The 23,837-nt window shown below is 41.7% G+C and overlaps 1 protein-coding gene and 1 long non-coding RNA gene across 4 annotated transcripts in view; one reads left to right on the top strand and one right to left on the bottom strand.

The window, feature by feature from the left end:
- The window catches only part of cldn19 (claudin 19), a 60,680-nt gene that overhangs the window by 9,486 nt on the left and 27,357 nt on the right, over positions 1-23,837 (top strand). For 2 of the 3 annotated variants that reach the window (XM_077602315.1, XM_077602316.1), the window contains exon 4: positions 21,241-21,387. In XM_077602315.1, coding sequence (XP_077458441.1) covers positions 21,241-21,387 — 147 coding nt within the window. Of the gene's footprint in view, positions 1-21,240 lie in introns of all 3 variants that reach the window. The other variant, XR_013300547.1, reaches the window with a different exon arrangement.
- LOC144075369 (uncharacterized) lies at positions 654-23,271 on the bottom strand. Its single transcript, XR_013300548.1, has 3 exons — positions 23,164-23,271; positions 1,498-1,610; positions 654-1,412 (listed from the first exon to the last, which is right to left on the bottom strand). It is a non-coding gene; the product is annotated as an uncharacterized LOC144075369 (long non-coding RNA).

Genomic DNA, 23,837 nt, shown 5'->3' with positions numbered 1-23,837 from the left:
TGATTCTAAGACTTTCTTCGTAACTTGAAAATTTTGTAAGTAGGTGTCCTTTATAATAATAATAATAATAATAATCGGACATAGGCCATGTCGTCATTACCACAACACAAAAAGCCTACTTGTCATCACACGCAGAAACTGCGTGTGACGAAATTGATGGTGCTTCTCCATAAGCTACGTTTAGTCGGCAAAAGACCTAAATAAGTGTAAGTTACGGACTTGTAATTTGTCATTCCGCTGTTGTGGATACAGGTCGCTTACCTCGCGATTACATACAGATCGCTTACCTCTCGATTACCGCACACTGTCTGCCACTTACCTTCCTTCAAGTCAGCTAGGAGGCGGCAGATCACCAACCAAACATCTATTCATATGCCGCAGAAGGGAATGTGTGTATGTTAGCGCGAGTTTAGATGTCTGATGGATGTGGGGAAAAAGCTATCCTTAAGCCTATTTGTCCGAGCTTTGTGGGACCTATAGCGTCTGCCAGAGGGCAGCAGCTGGAACAGATTGTGACCAGGGTGGTAAGGGTCCCCTATGATGTGCTTGGCTCTGCTGAGGTAACGCGGGCTGGCAATGTCTTCAAGTGAGGGCAGAGAGCAGCCGACAATCCTCTGGGCAGTGTTAATCACTATTTCATATATTCATTATATGTAAATTCTCTAATTCGTTCCACGGTCCTCACACAACTACCAACTAAAACCTTTAATATTGGTCAAAGTGCCCCAATTTTGTGTGAAAGATGGGAGGAAACACAAAAATGAGAGAAAATTGTAAGGAAATGATTTATTAATGTCTTAAAATAAATAAAGCATATGAAAATGTGCCCTGCGCCGCTGAAATATCTCCCTCTGCGGCCATTATAGATGTAATACCCGTGTTTTCCCGCCAGATGGGGGCAAGAGCCCGTTCTACCAGGGCCGAAAGCCGTCCACCTTGTAGTACATTTCAGCATTTTAGACTTTTACGTGTGCCCTGTGTGTGTGTGTCTTTGTGTTTGTGTGTGTGTGTGTGTGTGTGTGTGAAAATATGTGCCACGTTGCATTTGCAGTTTTTAATTGCTTAATAAGGGGAATTCAAATTAAAATAACAAATAAGGAAATGCATTTACTTTTTGGTGATTTTGCAACTTGGATCTTTTTTGTATCTCGAGTCATTCATTTGCATATAAAAAAAATCGTAACCTGAAACTTTCGTATCTAGAGGCATTCGTAAGTAGAGGTATGACTGTATAATGAAATTTAAAGCTTTCACCACATAGTGCACAAATAATGGCAGCGGGACAAGTAGATCAATAAATAAGTACTCCAAGTGAGGTGAGCAGAGTGAAGTGCGTTTTTTCCGTCTGAAGTCCAGGATGAGTTCCATGGTTGTTGGAGACCTTCAGTGCCAAATCGCACCACTCACTGAGCCTATGGACGCAACAACAAACAAGCAGACACAATCAATATATAGTAGAGATAAATAATCATTAAATAATCAATAAATAAGAAATACAAAATTTGTCCAAGTGAGGTCAGCAGAGTGGAGCGCGCTTGTTCCGTCAGAAGTCCAGGATGGGTTCCACGGTTTTGGAGACATTCAGCTCCTAGTTGCACCACTCGCTGAGTCTATGGACGCAACAACAAACAGGCAAACACAGAAATCAATATACAGTGGGGAAGGACGACAGTACTGATCAATACTGCCAAATTGTCATTCTTTAATTTAAATCAGGTTGCACATTACAAGCAGTAGTTAAAAAAATTCCACCCCCTTTTTAGATGCTTAAGTGTAAGAAGTTAACAAATCACCATTGCAGTTTGTCCATTATCTACAATAAGAATCTTTCACATCGATAATTTTTTAATAATGGTTATACGTTACCAGAAATATGAAGTAAATTTCTGATGATTGTCAGCTCAATATCAAAATAAAAACAATTTACAGTTGATTTCATATACCATTTGCCAGGTCTTTTTAGTTCCAAGTTTCAAGGTTCAAATCAGTTTGGATAGACCTAAACAGTGTAACAGAACATCAAAAGTCAGTTCTAGTAAAGTGCAAAAGAAGTAACAATATTAATTTGAGGTAGCTTAAAAAAAGGTGGCCCCGTGAATGAGTGGTTAGCGGGTCGGGCTCACAGCTCTGGGGTCCTGGGTTCAAGTTCTTCCCAGGCCTGCGTGGGTTTTCTCCGGGTACTCCGGTTTCCTCTCACAATCCAAAAACATGCAAAGTACGCTGGTTGGACACTCTAAATTGCCCCTAGGTATAAGTGTGCACGGTTGTCCGTCTCCTTGTGCCCTGCGATCGGCTGGCCAACGATTCAGGGTTGGATTGGATTGGATAACTTTATTCATCCCATATTCGAGAAATTTAATTGTCACAGTAGCAAGAGGGTGAGAATGCAGATACAGAAAGGCATAGTTACACATAGTTACAAGTTAGACAATACAGTCGCAAAGGCCGCAGAACAATAAAGCAAAAAGCACAAAGTACAAAGCAAAGTATATGGGATCATTAAGAATCATTAAATCAAATCATTAAGACAGAAAAAGCAGCAAAAACACAAAACGAGAAAGAGCGGATGGAGCTACCGCTACCGGCTAACACTTGAGCGGCGCCTTCTTGGTTGCAGTAGCAAAAACGGATACAGACTACAGACTCAAGAAAAATACGTCGTAGAGTTGAATAAAACCGGAACCACACCCAGGAAGTCTTCCACAAGATGGGGAACTTCTGCAGACTGTGATCGAGGTTGAAAATATGCAGTCACTCTTCCAAGCTTATCCGCACAGTCCCTTAGTAGTCTGGAGCTGAAGAATCAACAGTAACAGGGTACAACACTCCCGATACACCCTTTCCAGCCTGGTAAGCGATGACAGCTCTTCTATCTTTTGGGGAGGGATCTCAATTTCCCCATAATAATAGATGGAATGATTGGTCTGAAACATCACTTGTTTCGCGGCTTTCACCTCCAGATTTCCAGTGGCATCGAGGTGTTGCTCTTTCTGCTACGTATTGTTCACAGCTAGTCCCACGTGTATGACAGCATAGGCATGGCTGAACGGTTCCAAAAAAGAAGTAGCAGAAAAAAGCCAGGCTAACAGAACAAAGAAAGTTGTAAAATCATTAAAGTAAAAAGTGTAAAGTACAAAGTATAGTAAAAATGAATGTATTAAGAAATATTAAAATGTAATAAAAAAGATAGAAAGGCTGTAAAACACGAAAAACAAATAAGAGTGGACAGAGCTACTGCCACGGGCTGCCGTGTGACGGCGCCATCTTGGGAAAAAAGAGGTGGGTGTCCCCACCTCTGGCCCTAAATCAGCTAGAATAGGCTCCAGCACCCCCCACAACCTTAATGAAAATGAGATGAGAGAGGTAGCTAAATTAAAATTCGGAAAAGATAAAATTAAATAAAACACCATTTTACTTTAACTACTCGAAAAACTGTCATTATAGACTATTAACTTGGAATTGTCAGATTACACTACACTTTTACGTGTGCCGTAGATTGGATTATTTATTGAATTTGTTTATTTCTACGAGCGTAGCACTAACCGAGACACTATCAGGATTCGAGTTTTATTTTTTTATTTTTTATGAAAAGAAACCCATCCCATAATATCATAGTTATTTTTTTCCTTAGGAACATATATATATATATATATATATATATATACACATTCGTATAACATTTTCAATATCCCCAAATAGAGACATCTCATCTCAACAGTCAGTTCATCAAACCCAAACTATCAAAGAGCACTTCAAATGGCATTTAGGCCCAAATGTCCAACATTACAACTTTCGCACCAGAGTGAATTCCAATTAGCATCATAAAAACAACTGCTTATTTTCATAAAATCTTATCAGTTCTCTTTGGTGACTTGTAAATAAAGTTTTGCTATGGCCGGTCACAGCGAGATGGTCAAAACATGTATTATACTCTTCGAACATCCAAATTTATATAAATTCAATTGTTCATTTTTGTCTCAAAGTCCAAAAATTGAAAAGTGCTTTTCTCTCTTTGGGTCACAACTGAATTCAGGGAAACACTAATCTTATAAACATGTTATCCAAAAATCACAATTTTTGTCAATTCATAGATTCAACCAAATGTTCCCCCTTGGGGAATGTATCAAATTTAATAACCAATTTCAAAAAATACGGTTTCCAATGGGCTCACCTCACCACCTGTGAGAGGGGCCAAAGAGGTTGGGTACGGCGACAGTTGAGCGGCAGCCAAAGGAGATGATTTACTTGGTCATGTCATCGGACTTGCGGCCGCATGTTTTGGAGACCCAGGAAAAGAGAGGAGTGGAGCTGTCAACCGATCACCTGGTGGTGATTTGGCTCCCATGGTAGGGGAGGATGCCGGTGCGGCCCGGCAGACCCAAAAGTTTCATGAGGGTTTGCTGGGAACGCCTGGTAGAGTCCCCTGTCAGAAGGAGTTTCAATTCCTACTTCCGACAAAGCTTCTCTCATAACCGGCAAGAGGCGGAGGATATTGAGTCCGGGTGGACCATATTCCGCGCAACTATTGCTGAGGTGGCAGACCGGAGCTGCGGCTGCAAGGTGGTCAGTGCCTGTTGTGGGTGCAACCCCAAAACCCGCTGGTGAACACCGGCAATAATGGATGCCGTCAGACAAGGGCTGGGCAAACCGGTCCCCGAGGGCCCCTGTGGGTGCAGGTTTTTGTTTCAACCGATCCAACACAGACACTTTGACCAATGACGTTTGTGCTGAAACAAGAAGCACCTGACTGCAAACCACTCATTGCACTTCTAAAACCCCAGATTGGTGGAAAGGTTTTCTATTACAGATTGGAACGAAAACCCACACCCACTGGGGCCCGTTGTGGAATAGTTTGCCCACCCCTGCGTCAGACTGAAGAAGTCCTAACAGGCCTTTTTTGCCCACGGGACTCCCGAGGCAGCTGACGGGTACCGGGTGGCCAAGCGGCACGCGGCACTGGTGGTCTCCGAGGCAGACACCCAGGCATGGGAGGAGTTTGGTGTGGCCATGGAAATTTTGGTCCACCATCCGACATCTCAGGAGGGGAAAGCAGAGGTTTTGAATCTCAGAATGTTGTTCATTCATGTGAGTGTGCATGGTTGTCCGTCTCATTGTGCCCTGCGATCGGCTGGCCACCTATTGAGGATGTCTCCCGCCTGTGGCCTGGAGACAGCTGGGATTGGCTCCAGCACCCCCCACGACCCTAATGAGGATTAACCGGTTCAGAAAATGAGAGGAGAGGAGAATGTCATTCATGATGTACTTCAGGATAGAAGTGCAATCTGTCCAGAACACAGAGTCTGACATCTTGAGCTCTAACTCATTCTTCAGTATTTGGTCCACCCGAGCAGTTAGGACTGCTGATGTAAGTTCCAGTCTGGGAATAGCTACCACATTTAAAGGAGATACCCATGCTTTCCTTCTCAGAAAGACAATCTGAGCAAGACCACATCTGGTGGTCAGTCATAGGTAATTTACTGTCCTATAGCCGCTTTCACTAGCATTGCAAAAGTGGTGAAGTTGGGCGCCAGTGATTTCGAAATCTGCTGGCTTATAGCATCTTTCGATCCTGAAGGTGGAGATGGTCTCTAACTGTTTGAGCCACTCCTTCCATTTTGATGCAAGGGCTGTTGGGATTTCTTTGTCCTATCCGTAGTTCATCTTACATAACTCCTGAAGAATTTTCTTTCCATTTAGCATGACTGGAGATAAAAACCCCAGAGGATCATAGGTGGAATTCAGTACAGATAAGATTCCTCTTCTACTGTGAGGTTGTTCTTTTAAGGTGACATTTTTGGATAACGTATCCATCTCACTGTTCCATCACATGCCAAGAGCACGTTCAACCCTTTTCCAGGTCAATGTTCTTTATCTCTTTGGCTCATTCCTCTTGTGGTAGTGATGCAAGGACGAAACGTTACTGATTCATTTGGTGAGCTTGAATCCACCATTACCGCAGACTGCTTTCAGGCTATGGACCAAAGCAATAGTTTGGTCTTCATTGACTAGATTTCCAACAATTATCGACGTAAAAATTATGCAGGAAGGTATTAACAACTGAGGTGTCAGGTTTGTCTTTATTATTCTCAGCTTTGTTTAAGAGAAAAGTCAGCACAGCTCAGGGATGAGGCTGCACTGAACAAATGCACGATCATCCGATACTCTCTTAGCAGTTGCATAATCTACCCATCTGGCCACCATAGGAGTTTTTAGGAAGCTCACGTCCCCTTCAGGAATCTTCACTTGATGGAACATCCCTTCACCCATCACTGTTACTGATTCCTGTCTAAATCGAAGGAGTACACCGAACAAGGTGTTCGAAGAATTTGGGCCTTGTAGTAACTTGGAGTTCAAAGATGTACCTTGAAAGGAAGAAGTACAGTCAAATACTTTTTCTGTTTGTGATAGACCCCATGATGAGGCATGTACCATAGTCTTCCATCATTCCGGTGGAGCTGTTCCTCAGGTACCATCACAGCATGTCCCTTCTTGAGAAGATCATTCATCAAGATGACATAATCTTTCTTAAATGATCAGTCTTTTCCTGATCTTCTCTTTTTCTGACAGATTCATTCATGAGGTGTAGAAATCTTTTGTGTTTAAATGAGTGCTCTTGTTTCTCTTGGTAGGCCAGTTCTGAGATGTTATGCTTATACTGCTAAACCAAGTGTTTGTCCTGGCAAACCAATGATATCCTGTCAGATAGAATCAATGGTAGGCCATTTTGGTTTACTGTTGAGCTATTGCCCATACGTCCATTCAAAACCCATCCTAGGTGAGTTACGACAGCATATGGCCATTTGCCTTGACTGTTGATCACCTTCAGAGGTTTGATGGCTTTGGGGACGTTCACTCCAATCAACAGACTGACATCAGCTTGGACTTGAAATGGACTTCTTGAAGGTAAGGCCATGTTTTAAGTTCTTCACATGGGATGTTGTCCTTGTCAAGAGGAATGGGTTTAGTGTGAATACTTCAGGAAGCTTTATAAAGTCGTCACCATCAAGGTCAGTTTACCTCCCGCCCTGTCACACTGTACATGTGTACCAGGTTTTCTTGACTCATGGTTCGAAGTAAGATTTCTATATTTGTTCCTCTAATAGAGAGCTGTTCCATGTGCTTCTCTGTGCAGAAGGTTGCGGAACTGCCTGAATTCAGGAAAGCATAAGTATGTATGACAGGACTACCTTTAGATGCTTTTATCTTAACAAGTACGATTGCCAGCTTGTGGTCCATGGTGACGGCCCCTGTTTGGACTGTGGAGGCCATGCTCATGATAATGCAGTTCTCATCCATACCACTGGTGGCATCTTTGTTAGCCACTGAGAAGATAGCCTGACCTTGTGCAGCACCATCCTAGAGCAGTGTTTCCCAACCTTCTTTGAGCTGCGGGACACTTTTTGCAATGAAAAAATCTCAAGGGACACCACCATCTAAAAATCTTTTAATTTAAAACTATGTTGCCTATTGTATTAACAGTAGTCTCATCAAAGTTTTATCAGCAGGAATTACATAAACCTCCAAAATTATTCCAAAATCTATTTTTTTTCACACTGGCCTAATGTCACCAAAAGTGAATGTCTGCGGACCCTGAACAACTTCCGTTTTGAGTGATGCAAAAATAAGTAATGAAATGTTTTTAATCGCATAATTTTATGACTTTTCTCCAAATATTACTTAAAAATCCTAATATTACGCAAAAAAAAATGTTGTGCTCACACAAACTTAACATCGCCAAAAGTTGATGCTGTTGAAGCCAAACAACTTCCAGTTCATGTTAGAGGAAAAATAAGCAACAAAACTGTTTCAGTTTGATTTTTCATATTAATTTTTCTCTCTGAATATTACATTGTATGATTTCTTGGAATTTCCCGTGGCACACCTGACCATTGCTCACGTCACAACAGTGTTGCCGCAGCACAGTGGTTGGGAAACACTGTCCTAGAGGACTGTTTCTGAAGTGCAAGATGGCTGTAGCAGACAGTCATAAGCTGTGGTGATCTTAAACCCATCTCCAGAATGATGTTTGAGCAAACGCTTTGCTTTAATGAAACCGGCTGCAGCATCCATATGACAACAGCTTCTAACAAGCTCTTTGGGAGGTCCTGCCGTAAACTGTTCAAAGTTGATGTACAGGTAGATGTTTTTTCCTGCTCGGCATTGCTGCCTGTCGCATGTCCTCGGGTGCCCATGGGTCAGCTGCAGGGTCATCCGCCAGGAATCATCATTCATTGATGTTTTGTTCCTTTAATCCTGGAACATCTACTGGTGGCGGAGCAGTGACAGAGACGTCTTCTGTCACCCCCTGCAGCTGAGAGCTGTTGCCTCCTGCAGCCATTGTTGGGGTTAGTTGTTGTTTCCCCAGCTCCCGTCCTTCCTCCTAAGCCAGAGCCAAAAGCTGCCTTTCTCTGCCTCCTCTGCCAGCTTTTATGGTCTTCCTCAGGCTGCCTGACACCCCTGCGTCCTTCAGGAGGCAAGTTGTTGACAGCACGATGTTGCCTCGGCAGCCAAGCTCGACAGGGTAGATGGTGCACTTCCATCCAATTTCCTGGCACTCAGCTGCCAGCTCCAAGTATTTGTCCTTCTTGCGCTCGAAGTCGGCCTCAATCACCTCCTCTGATGGTACTCTTAGTTCTAGGAGGTGCACTGCTCTGGCCTTGGAGGACCATATCACAATGTCTGGGCGGAGTGATGTGATGATGAGTTCCATGGTGAATCGGAGCTGCCTGTTGAGGTCAACACTCGTCCCACTCCTGACCATGGATAAAGAGCCTTAGTGTCTCTTTTGGCCTGGTGTATCTCTTTCCCCCCTCTTCCGTGACAAAGTTGGCCTGGTTCTCTGCTGGTGGTGATTTTTTGCTGCTCTGTCAGCGTCCCTCCAGCACTTCAGCTAGTTTCCTCACAACCTGGTCATGGCATCATCTATAGCGCCCCTGAGAAAGTGCAGTCTTACAGCCTGACAAGATGTGCTGGAGGCTAGTGTTGGGAGCGTTGCAAAGTGCGCAGCATACCTCATTCGCGAACCATTGATGGAGGTTACGAGGACAGGGAAGCGTGTCATAAGTTGCGTGAATGAGGAAGCTGATCCTTGCCTGTGTGATCTTCCGCAGGTCAGACCAACTGATGTTTCGGTTGACAACTCCTGTCCCAGGTTGTCCAGCTTCATTGCGACACGGCCTTCATTTTATAGCGCTCTTCCCCCATCCCTGTCACCACCATCTCCTTCCTCTCCTTACGATTAGCCTTGGACCAGAATCGTGGTGCTTCTCCCCATTCTTGCCCTGCTCTTCCTGCCTGGACTCTGCCCATTACCTCATCTTTAGTTGCAGCGTTTCCATTTTAGCTTTTAGCTTCACTTTATCCATTTCCATTTCATGATTTTCTTTTAAAGCCTTTGCTCTTACTAATAGCCCTGCTTTGTCAAGAGCTATTTGAACTCGGGCGGCAGACAGAGGATTTTGAAGAAGAACACCTCTTAGACACCCTCGATACAATGTATGTCATGTTGTGTTATCCAAGTATCGATTTCAGTGAGGAATTTATAATACTTTGCTACCTTAGTTTCATACCAATCAAGATTCTCGCTCTCTTTCATATCAGACAATACACAGTGGAAGGTTCCCACTGTATCTGTTCAAAGCAGTCTAGTAGTGAGGGGAGGGCTTTGTCAGGCCAGGTGATAATGGTTCGTCTTTTGGGTTTTGTTTGTCGGCCTGGGGCAGTGTATGCTGGGGCCATGAACAATGAGAGGTGGTCTGACTGTCCAAAATGTGGGAGTGGTATGGCCTGTTTGTCACTATATGTTAGAGTAAAGATGATGCAGAGCTGGTAGAATTTTGGCAAAACAGTTCTGAGATTTGCCTGATTAAAATCTCCTGCAATGATGTGCGTGCCACTTGGGTAGGCATGCTGGTGATTGTTTATGGTGTCCTGTAGTAGAAAGGGTGGTTCTTACGTTAGCATCCAGTGGTATGTAACAGCAGTGATGATAATGACATTTAGCGCCTTGAGCAGAAAGAAGGGACTGCATCTCACCGACATAAATTCGAGGTCCAGGGAACAGTGTCTATCCAGAACAGTTTTTACACCATCCCTCCATCATGTACATGCAAAGCCCAAACCTCTTTTTTCCTTGAGTCACTAGTCCTGTCCGATCTGAGTAGCATGGGGCCTGCTAGCTGCACCATAGCGCCGGTTATTTGTGGGTGTAGCCATGCCTCTGTGATTAACATGCAGCATTCGCGAATGAGGCGATTTGCAGCTAGCTGTAATTCCAACTCGTCCGTCTTTTTAACAATGGTTCTGACGTTGGAGAGGTAGATGCTTTGCAGCAGTGGTTTGAATTTGAGCTTAGTCAACAGGCCAGCTGCGCAGTCTCGCTTCTGCTTCCTCTCCCAACGCCGCCTCCTTCGCCGGCCAGACCCGATAACAACAACAAAGGTATGGAGAGCTTGAAGCTACTGCATGCTCAGGTGCCACCATCTTGGGACACAACAACAACAACTCAATTTTTCGAGCGTAGTGTTAATGTTCTTTTCTTTGCTCTGAAAATTGTTTGGACAGAATCCAGACAAGACACGGATCAGTTTCACTGGTCACTTCTCAATGGTTTATTAGGGAAAAATGCCCCCTCGTGTTATCTGACTCCAATATTTAAATTCTTTCAGCGGGCGTTAACCTAAACATTTGTTGAGGTAAAAGATTCTCAAGATATAACATCTTTCTTTCAACTAAAGGTACAGAATGTCTAGACAGGCCAGGAATGATCAAATTAGTAAAAGCTTCACAACTGCCAGAACACAGCTAAATTGTTTATAAACCAAACTCCCAGAACTACCTGCTGTTTTTCACATTGTTGTGAAGACTCTGCCCAGGCACAATAATCAGAGAGAAGCAATCACTTTAGCCTGCAAGCATAAAGCATCCTACATTCTGCCGTAAAAATATCTTTTGAATGACACAAACCTTTAAGTTATTTTTATAGCAAATAATTCATAACAGTAGTTAAAGCAACTTTATTATTTATTTAAAATTACTGGTGTGAATAAAATGAAGAAATGGTCGCTGTTATCCGTCCATGGCTGATATTGCAAGGCAATCTGGCCATAACCACCGACCATCACTACGATATTGAAGCAGAAGAAAGGATTAAAAGTGACGACTCCTTGGCATGGCCTCTGTGGCCAGACTACACAAATAGAGTACGATGTCTACCAAGGGGCCGCGCCTGAGCATGCAGCAACTTCTAGCTCTCCCTACTTGTGCACATTTTAAGGTTTTTGCACGTCTTTTCACAATTTGTTTGTCAATGACGTACTTCAACATCAACTATGACCATATGGACTTATTAAACATCGGTTTCCAGCAGGAAACTAGTTTTTAGCCACTTCCATTGTGCGCACGAAACATTCCGGAAGAGACAGCGAGATTAGGGGGCCTTCCGTAGATTGTTATTGGGTCTGGCCGGCGAAGAAGGCGGCATCGGGAGAGGAAGCAGAAGCAAGGTTGTAGGGCGGGCCTCTTGACTAAGCTCAGAAAACATCCATTCAAACCACCGTTGCCAAGCATCTACCTCTTATCTACACCCCTGCTAGCCGGGCCTGCACCTCCACTAGCAGCCAGGCCCCCAACTCTGCTAGCTGAACCTCCAGCCGGGGGTGATTCCCTGAGTGGTTTGTGCCCAAGAAACATGTAAACAGATGGGTTTGTGATAGGTTAACCCTTTAGGCCAGGGGTCTCAAACCGATTCCGCCGAGGGCCGCAGTGGGTCCTGGTCTTTGTTCCAACCGATCCAGTGCCGACATTTTAACCAATCAGGTGTCTTCTAAAATAAGTAGCACCTGACTTTAATTAAATGATTACACTTGTAAAAGGTATCCTCTTGTTGAGTTGGAATGAAAACCTGCACCCACTGCGGCTCTTTGAGGATCGGTTTGACACCCCTGCTTTTAGGCATTCCCAAATGCACTCACAAATAAAACAGACATCTGACTCATAACCGGGTTTCTTAAAAGAGAGAATCGATCCACACGCGTCTTCGGTCAAGATCATTCTGTCCAATCGATGCCTCTCTTGCTTATTTATTTCATAAGATTCACAACATGCATCTCAGTTCTCAAAACAATTGAAGGTCTGTCAGAATCTTCCAGAGGGAGGGCTGTGGACAACACTGTCAGAAGTCAAAACAATTGTAAGTCCTCCGGATCTTCCCAATGGAGTTTTGTGAACCACTTTCAGAAGTCAAAGTTTCTCAAAACAATTTAAAGTCCTCCGGATCCCAAGGGAGCTCCGTGTGAACAATAGTTTTGAGAAGTCCAGCTGCAAAAGGGAGTCACCTACAAGTTGTTTCGGTTAACTTAGGAGTGAGCATTACTCTTGCAAGAGATGTATTAAAATGACTTTTTTAATGTCAATAACTCTAAATAAAGCAAAGCGTTCTTCATTTCAAGCAAATATATATATGATTAATATTCCTAAATAAAGCAGTGTTCTTCCTAAATAAAGCAAAGCGTTCTTCCTAAATAAAGCAAAGCGTTCTTCGTTGCATGCAAATATATAATAAATGCAGTGGCGGGCCGTCAGGGCCTTCAAGGCCTTCTCTGCTGGCCTAAGAAATATCTGAATCATATATTTATATTATATATTTTGTCCATCAATACTTATTATTCCAAATGGTCTGTTAGCTTCCTTTCATTGCTTTTCCCCCTGGTTGCACTGCTTCCAGATGTGTGTTTTCATATTGAAGCATTTAACCAATCACATTTCAGCCATTATTTGTTGCCAGGATCAGATATCTACCTCAAAGCCTTCACAATCAGTTCTGCGGGCTCTGCTGCATTAAACAAGACTGTAGCTTTTAGCCAATCAGATTTCGAGTTGGCAACACCACAATGCTTTTTCAGAGGGATTGCCATTTTGCTGGCTGGGATACGTCATTGCTTTCACCAACTATGATTGGCTAGCTATAGAGAGTAAACGGGCCAAAGCCATAGTGAGGCAGCCAGAGATCGCAAACTCCACCCACATTGGCCGACAGAGCAAAACAAATGGATTTTGTTGCAGATTTGCACACAAAGCTACTTTCCAGACGGACTTTTCCAGAAAAAAATGGATATAATTAGAAAGGGCGGTCAACTCCAAAGCTAGCAAGCCTGTTACAGCCGGGAAAAGGGTGTGTGCGCCACTTTCAGTGCGCTAACTTAGCTGCACAAGCAAATATATTGTTGTGTTGATTTAAAGCCATTTTCAAGACGGACTATGCCGGAAATATGACAGGACAGGCTCGACTTTCATTATTAGCTTAGGCGATCGAAAAGAAGGAAGAAAGAAAGGAGGATGGATATTGTGTACAGTTAAAAAGGATTTTTAGTGAGTATAATATGGCTATATTCCTAAATAATATTTCAATTGTGGGCCCGGTTCTGATATTTGAAAAGCTCCAGTGTTTGTATTTAAGCTCCAGTGTTTGTATTTAATCACTAAATGCTGCTAGGAAGTGGATTTTACCCCATTTTACCCCAGTTTATTTTTTGCCGTTTCGCCATTGACGTCCATCGCTGTCTTTTCCCGGGAAAAATCACCCCCTGACCTGGTTGTAATGTCTCAAAAGCTCCAGTAGTTGTATTCAATCAATAAATGCTGCTAGGAAGTGGATTTTACCTCATTTTGTTGATTTTTTTTGCTGTTTCACGTATGGACGTATCGACGTTCATTGCTGTCTTTTTACCGGGGAAATGATACTCCGGGCCCGGTTCTGATGTCTAAAAAGCTCCAGTATTTGTATTTAATCAATAAATGCTGTTTTTGGCTGGATTTTACCCCATTTTCGGGCAATGTTTGCCTGCACGCCATTGACGTTCATCGCTGTCATTTCCCGGGAAATCACCCCCCTGGCCTGGTTTTAATGTCTGAAAAGTTCCAGTATTTGTATTTAATCATGAAATGCTGCTAGGAAGTGGATTTTACCCCATTTTTCTGCATTGATTTATTGATTGTTTTCTGTGTCGCAGCTGTAGCTGCAGTAGAGGTTTTATAGCCATAAAATAATTTTTGAGGGCTGGATTGATACGTTGAAGGGTTAGGGTTACTATGAGGGACAGAATGTGGAAAAAAGAAAAGAAAATCACATTGTTTGATTTTTAAAGAATTTATTTGTAAATCATGGTGGAAAATAAGTATTTGGTCAATACCAAAAGTTCATCTCAATACTTTGTTATGGACCCTTTGTTGGCAATAATGGAGGCCAAACGCTTTCTGTAACTCTTTACATGCTTTTCACACACCGTTGCTGATATTTTGGCCCATTCCTCCATGCAGATCTGCTCTAGGGCAGGGATGTTTTGGGGCTGTTGTTGGGCAACACAGACTTTCAACTCCCTCCACAGATTTTCCATGGGGTTTAGATCTGGAGACTGTCTCGGCCACTCCAGGACCTTGAAATGCTTCTTACGAAGCCACTCCTCTGTTGCCCTGGCTGTGTGTTTGGGATCATTGTCATGCTGAAAGACCCAGCCACATCTCATCTTCAATGTCCTTGCTTTTGGAAGGAGATTTGCACTCAAAATCTCTTGATACATGGCCCCATTCATTCTTTCCTTTACACAGATCAGTTGTCTTGGTCCCTTTGCAGAAAAACAGCCCCAAAGCATAATGTTTCCACCCCCATGCTTCACAGTGGGTATGGTGTTCTTTGTATGCTATTCAGTATTCTTTCTCCTCCAAACACAAGAACCTGTGTTTCTACCAAAAAGTTATATTTTGGTTTCATCTGACACATTCTCCCAGTCCTCTTCTGGATCATCCAAATGCTCTCTAGCGAACCACAGACAGGCCTGGATGTGTACTGGCTTCAGCAGGGGGACACGCCTGGAGTGCAGGATTTGAGTCCCTGGTAGCCTTTGTTACTGTGGTCCCAGATCTCTGTAGGTCATTCACTAGGTCCCCCCGTGTGGTTCTGGGATGTTTGCTCACTGTTGTTGTTGTAATTTTTACGCCACGGGCTGAGATTTTGCATGGAGCCCCAGATCGAGGTAGACTATCAGTGGACTTGTATGTCTTCCATTTTCTAATAATTGCTCCCACAGTTGATTTCTTTACAGCAAGCATTTTACCTATTGCAGATTCAGTCTTCCCAGCCTGGTGCAGGTCGACAATTTTGTCTCTGGTGTCCTTCGACAGCTCTTTGGTCATGGCCATAGTGGAGTTTGGAGTGTGAGAGACTGAGGTTGTGGACAGGCGTCTTTTATACCGATAATGAGTTAAAACAGATGCTATTAATACAGGTAACGAGTGGAGACCTCGTTAGAAGTTAGACCTCCTTGACAGCCAGAAATCTTGCTTGTTGTAGGTGACCAAATACTTATTTTCCACTCTAATCTGGAAATAAATTCTTTAAAAATCAAACAATGTGATTTTCTGTTTTTTTTACATTCTGTCTCTCATGGTTGGGGTTTACCCATGTTGATAATTACAGGCCTCTCTAATCTTTTCAAGTAGGATAACTTGCACAATTGGTTGTTGACAAAATATTTAATTCCAATAAGTGTGAAAGAATCCAAAAGACGTTCAACATGATCACAGGTGTGTCAGCCCATAACCTCATCATGTTCTCAAGAAAGCTATCTAAAAGTATATCCTCATGCGCTCAGAAATCCATATCACAGCAGACCAAATTTGACACAGGCACTACAATATCAATTGGGACAATCATCTCTGTCATAATCATGCTAATCACAAAACTGTGCCATGACTGTCAGATATTAAAAAAATAAGACATCTGAACTGGGACATTACTATTAAATATGCTGATGCCATCTTGGTTTACAAAATCTTCCATCACAGAGCTCATTCTCCATTCTAAGAATTTGTCCACGCGACCCCCCTGGAATCACCCTGCACTGCTCTATGTCATATGAAGTTGCTGGCCTCACCACTGTCTTGTAGACCGTTTCCTTTCATTGTCGCTGACGCTCTTTTATCACAACTACCTGATACTTTCCTCCAGCTGTTCTAGCCTGCCTGCACACGGTTCTTCACTTTCTTTCCACATTCTCCATCAGCCTACACTGTTAACCATAATTACTTTAGGTCCTCACCCCCAACTACTCCTCGTACCAGCTTCATCTGTATTTAGGTTTGACTTTTAAAACTAGATGAAGCGAAACATGAAGATTACGGATTCAACTGACACAACGGGTACTGATACACAAACAGCAAATTATTCACAACACATTACAGTACAATGTTACAAAGATAGATTAGTACCTCTACTAACAAAATGTTCAGGTTATGAAAATCCTCAATATATAACAACATTTTTAATAGGTTCACCAATAGGCATTCCCAAATGCACGCACAAATAAAGAGACAAGACAATCCTCTGGGTTTTCTTGCAAGGAGAATCGAACCTTTCAGGTCTCTGCCCAGGTTCGTTCTGGCGTCACACGCATCTTTTTGTTGTTTATTAGCTTCGAGGACCCTAGTTACAATTGACGTCTCAGCTCTCAAGGGAGGGGTGGGAAACAGAAGTGAGACGTCAAATTGTCAAAACAACTGAAGGTCATGTGCAGCCGAAGGATCTTCTTCACATTCCAGCAGTCCAAGTGGATTCGGCTTCCCTTTTGTTTAGTTCATTTAAGGAGCAAAGCATTTACCTCGTTGCAAGCAAGCATTCTAGATGTAGTAAGTGAAGCACTTTCTTGATTACAAGCAAATATGTAATGTAAGATAATAACCCTAACAATTTTATTTCAAGATACGACCAAAAAACATGTAATGAAACGTAAATACACTGTGTATTCTATTGTCTCCCAACACCCCAGAGGGAGGTGGGTAGATGCTTTTTGTTTGCATTCAGTATAAATAACTTTTTATGCAACTTATAAGGAGGTGTGGCCTTTAAACCCGTTCATTGCACTCCACATTCACAGGTTTGACCTGTGTTCCAACATGATCTAATGGTGAGTAGACTGTCTAGCCGCTCCGGCATGCAGCTCATTCATCCTTATACTGCAACTCTGAGTGGCTTGGGAAAATAAATTACATTTTTTTAAAGAATTTAATTGCAGGGTATTTTATTTGTGTCAGTTCTTTAATTGTTACGTCTTTGGCGACGTTGTGGCGTGGAAACGCGGAGTTAGACCCAATTGCAGGAAATCAGAATGGACGATGGAATGATTGCTCAAACTAAACTTTAATGACTTAAACTGGAGGCAACGAAAATAACAGGACTTGGCGTCGAAATAACAAAATCAAACCTGACGGAGAAAACACGAGGAGACTTGTAAACAGGCAACGTGGAGACGTGGAAATGAGGCAGAGTAAATCAGACGGTCTGACAAATAACAAGCAATCCGTGAGGTTTAAACAGGCCGGAAATAATTGTCAATGACGTGCAGCTGGAAACGAGAGGCAAGGGTAAGCGAGGAGGGACGAACAAGGGTAAAAGTCAAACATACGCACACACGGAGGAGAAAATGAAAAAACAACCCAAACCTAACATTAATATTTTAGTTTTCCAATTTAGAATAAAATATATTTATTCTAATTATTAGAATAAATATATTTTATTGTTTTTCATCCCTCAAAATAAACGTCGTACTGGCAAAATGCCATCCATTTGTTGCAACTTTCAACCCCAGCAAGGTCAAATATGGAGAAATTTAAGAAAAGAAAAATATCTGAAGAAAATAGAACATTCAATGATGCCTGGGCAGATTCATTTGCATTTACCTCTGATGAAAGTAGCCTACCAGTATGCCTAATTTGTGGAGAAAAACTGTCTAACAATAAACGGTCAAGTGTCCCAAGACATTTCAACAATACATACAGAGCCTTTGCTGAAAAAATATCCAGAAAAAAAGCTGTTTCGGAACTGATGCGGAAGGCTGATCTGACAAAAAAAAAATCACTTCAAGAGGTGGATGAAGTCTGCAAATTCAACTCCTTGTGGCCGCTCATGAAAAAGTCAGTCAAACCGTTCACAGTTGGAGATTATATGAAACAATCCTTAATTCCTTAAGATTTCAGAACACCTATTCGTGGACTTTAAAAACAAGCATGAAATTGTGCAGAAAATCAGATATGCCTCTCTCTGCGAAGACTGTCAAAGACAGAACCATAAAAATGGCAGAAAATATCACAAAACAGCAAATTAAAGATATAAATTCATCAGCAGCATACTCAATCGCCAGTGATGAGTCCAAAGACAAAAGTGACATTGAACAAATAGTGCTGTTTTGCCGATATGTGAACTCTGCTGGACCACAGGAAGAAATGGTTGAGCTGATACAACTAAAAGGCCAGACATCTGTGAGGCTGTGCTTGATTGATTACGGGCCAAAGAAATACAAACAACCCACTTAACGTCATTGGCTACTGATGGTATGACTGGAGCGCACAGGGGCTTTGTAGCCTTGCTGCAGAAGTCACTGGATAGAAAGCTGCTCACTTTTCACTGCATCGTGCACAGAGGTCATGAATGTTGTCATTCAGATTGTCAATAAAATAATGGCAAAAGGTTTAAATCACCGCCAGTTCTGTTCGTTACTGGATGAGGTGGACAGCACATACTCTGATCTCCTGCTGCACAAGAGAGAGAGTCCAGTGGCTGTCCAGAGGAGAGGTGCTGAAATCTTTTGCTGCATGTCTGGGAGAGGTGAAAACTCTCGTGAGCAGCAAAGGGCTCATCTTTCCTGATCTGGAACAGCCAGAGTGGCTGGAAAAGCTCCACTTCATCGTGGACATGACAGTGAACCTGAACACGCTGAACACAACTTTTCAGGGGAGAGGAGGCACAGCTGTACACATGCTGGAGAGGTGTTAGCATTTGAGCCCAAACTGACAGTTTTTGCCAGCGATTTAAAGAGAGGCACACTGTCTCACTTCCCCTCTTTAGGGGGGTTCAAACAAGCTCACAAGGTGATCAATTCAGAGTATTTGCAGTCTGCAATCACCACAATGCAAGCATTGTTTGGGAATTGATTCTTTGGGTTCAGAGAGGAAAAAACACATTGTCCTTCTCCGTCACTCCCCTGAACATCGACCCTGCTAAATGTGACTGCATTTGCAGGTGTAAGTCAACTTGATCTAGAGCTGGAGCTGACTGACATAGCTGACAAAGACATGGGTGTCAAAATTCAAACGCTTGACAGAGGACCTTGAAGATGTTTCCCATCAGAAGGCCACTCTTGCTCAGAATCACAAATGGAGTGATATTGAGAACCTTCCAACTCGTGTTTGAAACATGGAATGCCATCCCAGACACCTACATAAACATGAAGACATATTCCTTTGGAGTCCTGTCTATCTTCGGCTCCACATATGTATGTGAACAGCTATTCTCCACTGTGAACGAATTAAAAACAAACACCACTCACGCATCACAGATGACAGCTTACAAGTCCTGCCTAAAGATGAGAGTGACTTTGTACAGCCCCGATTTGCAGACGGTGTGCGCAGAGGTTCAGGAGCAGAAGTCCCATTAACCAGGTAAAATAAATATTTATGCAGATATTTTGCAAATATTTATTTTTCATTGTTCCGTTATTTATTAAATGCTCTGAAAGCCCAAAGGCGATACAAGGATAACGGCTCATGCGTTCATAAAGAAATTCATTTTAGAAGTCAAAAAGTATTTGCGGCTCCCAGTGTTTTCTTTTCCGTGGAAATGGCTCTTTTGGTGTTAAAGGTTGCCGACCCTAAAATAAGAGAGAAAGTTTTGCTAGAGTCTAACAACACTTTCCCTCTTATTTGTTGACAGTCAGGTTTACTTACTACTGAGCACAACATGCTACTGCAGGTGATAAGAATGAATAAAAGTACAGTCGTACCTCGTGATACGACCGCTCGTCATACAAAATGCTCGTGTTACGACGGAAATTTCGATCGAATAATTCGTCCGAGATACGATCAAAATTTCGTGATGCGACCAAGCCAGGTGGCCATGGCGCAGTATTTTTTGCATCTCTTTTGTGTATAAAATATATCTACGAGCACTGGGCGGACTTTGCATTTCCACACCCGTTTTTTCCCCACGTTGGTCTACATTTACATACAAGGTAAACAACAATGGATCGGCAGAGTTTTGCAAAGAAAAGATCTGGAATACACTCGGTAATCAGACACGGGGAAGCGGCAAGTTCCAAACAACTCTTGATGCGTTCGTTTTGAAGACTCCGGCGGAACGTCCGGGTGGGGTCAACCCGTTACAAAGGTAAAAAAGATTAAAACAAAATTAGAATTCAGTTTTGTGTGAAGATACATTAAACATTTAGTGTCTGTATATATTTATCCAAGTTAATTTAAATTTGTTTGTTCGTTTACGAGTGCGTTGTTGCCGTGGATAAAGTCCCCCCGAACACTTCCCCCGCCTCCGTGTGTATGTCGCTGTCTATATCCCCGGCGAAATGCGTCTAATTTTACTTCTATTAAACACATTTTATTACTATTAAACCACTCGTTATTTATTACTTTGTCAATATATGGCAAATTAGAAGAAATAAAACATGTTTTACATGAGTACGTTGTTGCCGTGGATAAAGTCCCCCCCAACACCTTCCCCCGCCTCCGTGTGTGTCGTTGTCTCTCCCCTCCGCGAAATGCGTCTAATTTTACTTCTATTAAACACATTTGATTACTATTATACCACTCGTTATTTATTACTTTGTCATTATATGGCGAATTAGAAGAAATAAAACATTTTTTAAACGAGTGTGTTGTTGCCGTGGATAAAGTCCCCCCAACACCTCCCCCCGCCTCTGTGTGTGTCGTTGTCTCTCCCCTCCGCGAAATGCGTCTAATTTTACTTCTATTAAACACATTTTATTACTATTAAACCACTCGTTATTTATTACTTTGACAATATATGGCGAATTAGAAGAAATAAAACATTTTTTCCAATCCAATATCCTGTTTTTGGTGTTTTTTCAGAGGGTTGGAACAAATTAATTTGTTTTCAATTCCTTTCAATGGGAAACGTCCGCTCGAGTTACGAAAAGCTCGTCATACGATCTCAGTCTCGGAACGGATTACGATCGTATGTCGAGGTACCACTGTAATGTTATTGTGTGGGTTCATTTAATATACATTGTTTTTTCTCTCGTTTGGAGATTGCCGACCTATCCGCAAAGTACATTTTAAACGATGTTCATATTACCTAGCACTCCATTCGCAGTTTATATTCTTAATGTAAATACATGTTTTATGTATTTTTCCATTGTTATTACTTTTTTTTCTGTGCAGGTATGAGTTTGGCTGTGCTCTCTTTGTCGGCTGGGCTGCTGCAAGTTTAATTGTACTAGGAGGCTCTTTGCTGTGTTGTTCCTGTTCCAAAGAGGACATGCAAGGCCAGCAATATTACCGCCAATCACAGCCGTCCACAGCCAGGGAGTATGTGTAAACACGAACCTACGCCCTTAATCATAAAAACAAAGCGTTTACTGGGGAATATTTGATACAGTGACCCCGTTTTTGTTTGGATTATGCCCCTAAAGGAGATATATTATCATGCATACATACAACAACTCCATAACAGCAGAAACATAGTCACAGTGAATAATTGCCTAGCAGAAATCCACCACTAAAATGTAATATGTATTGCAAGTAAAAACTATGACGAGAAAATGTTCAAAATCTCTGTGAGGATAATTTTACATAGTTTAAATGAACGATACATGAATTGCCACAATTTGAAGGTTCTGTTTATCAAAATCAAAGCAACACTATGGCTTTAGTTGGATTCAAATACGTAAATGACCGTTGCCAAAGTAAACATGCTTGGGCAGGAAAAAAAGATATTTACTGTACGGAATAATCCAAAATAATATAAATTGTAGAATTTTGGTGATTTTGAATAATTGCAAATGATGCCAGAGATTTAAATGTCTAAATGTGAAAATAGAGTCTTTACTCTGAAAACCCTATCACAAATTCCCAAATATAATTGGCCAAATCCATACATTCAATGATAATACTAGTCCTGTGCGAAGCTGTATGTCCGTATTTGTTATTGTCACTGCAACGTTCCTGTGGGTCTTTTCTTTTCTCACTAGTTTTTTTGTTCAATCTCTTATAATTGAGCGCCTTTCTTGGTCCTTAATGAACAATGAAGGCAGTGTTGGAAATGTTAATTAATAGTCTTGAAAACATTGTAGGAGGAAATTATGAGAGAGCCCTGTTGACCTTAAATCAGAACTTCGAGGGCCAACGCGTTAGCCAAATAGGCACCAAAAAATGCTTTCCTTGGGAGGCAGGAGATGGTTCAAAGAACCCTCATTCAGGGACACCTCTGGAGCTGCTGATAAAAAATAAATGAATCTAAAAAATAACTAAAAGGCCTCCCCCTGATGGAAAATAATGTCAGTGAAATAAACAAATTTATACAGACTACTTATCCCTTGTAAATGTTCTGCAATCAATACAGAGGTTGGGAAGTATCTGATAAATTACAAAAAGTCCACAGGTAACGCCAACCCTTTCTGAACAGGGCATACTAAATCTCTTGATGTTTAATTAAAATGCAGATAAAATCTCCTTTATTTATTTATATATTATATTTATATTATTTATATATTTTAAATATATAAATGTATATACACACAAAATAATAGTGACTTTAGTCAACTAACTGTAGATTTTTTTTTCACATGCCAATGTCAATTAAGCATTGATGTATTTGATCCTTTAAAATAAACAATTATACACTGTCTTACATAAATATATTATAATAACATAACATGAATTATGTTTTAAAATGTTGGTCATTATTAGAAATTATGAAGAACCTAGTGTGACATGGAAAAAATATTGACCTTATCTCACAACTTTTACAATAAATGCAGTACATCGATCTTTTGTGTGAATGCATTGAGGAAGCCGCTATCAAACGCTACTTTCCCATGTGTGCTGAAGATTGCGTATTAAGTACTACCTCCCTTTAATGTGGCAAAGTTCTTCAAAAGTGATAGTGATTGTGTAAAAATAATGGATGTTTGTAGTACAGCCGCTACCACTTATAGCGCTGAGCACTAGCTTGACTAAAAAACAGGTGGACGAAAAGCCAAGGAGAAACAGAGGACAGGGTGTGATATGGTTAAAAATGGTAAATTCTAATTTGAGAAAAGTGAGTTGTTGAATAGGCACCCAATGATAATAAAAACATGTTACCTCCTCTACTTAAGAAATTGATTCCAGAAGTGATTTCATAAACTTGGATTACAATATTACAGTGCTCAGGGCGGACGTGCGAGACGGTCCTTTACAGGAGCGAGCACCAGACAAGACGAGAGGCCCCTGCCAGCCCTGTATGAAAATAAAGCACTCTGGGCGGAGACAAAACTTCTCTTAGCCAATGAGACGCCAGCGCAGTGTTGGGAGATCGTCAATGGGAAAGACACTTCCACGACAATTTCAAAATATAATAACGGGTACAGGCAAGGTATTAATGCTTTGAGGGATGTTTGGTTTCATAACTTGTATTTTATTTTTGTATCTTCAAACTAAAAGTTTGGCGTCAAAGCGTTTTGTATTCCGAATATTTAATATCTCAATGCAAAATATTCAGGTTAAGAAAAGACAAAGATATGAAAACAAAATGTTAAAGGAAATCAAACATCCCCTGAAACATAAATACACTTCCTGTATTCATTTTCTTTTTTTTGCGATACAGTTGCTTTGCCATTGGCCATCTCCCAACAGCTTGGGAGGAAGGAAGATTTAGCTGAGGAGTTGTGGACGCTGCTTCTTGTTTGGTACAAATATGCTTTTGTCGACATGAAACTATGGCTAGGACATTGCTATGACCATGTTGTCATCAATCTCTGGGACACTCTTTTCAAACT

This window comes from Stigmatopora argus, chromosome 6 (genome assembly GCF_051989625.1).
Source record: "Stigmatopora argus isolate UIUO_Sarg chromosome 6, RoL_Sarg_1.0, whole genome shotgun sequence".
Lineage (NCBI taxonomy): Eukaryota > Metazoa > Chordata > Actinopteri > Syngnathiformes > Syngnathidae > Stigmatopora > Stigmatopora argus.
Note: the sequence above shows the minus strand (reverse complement) of the source record. Positions and strands in the feature narration are given on the sequence as shown.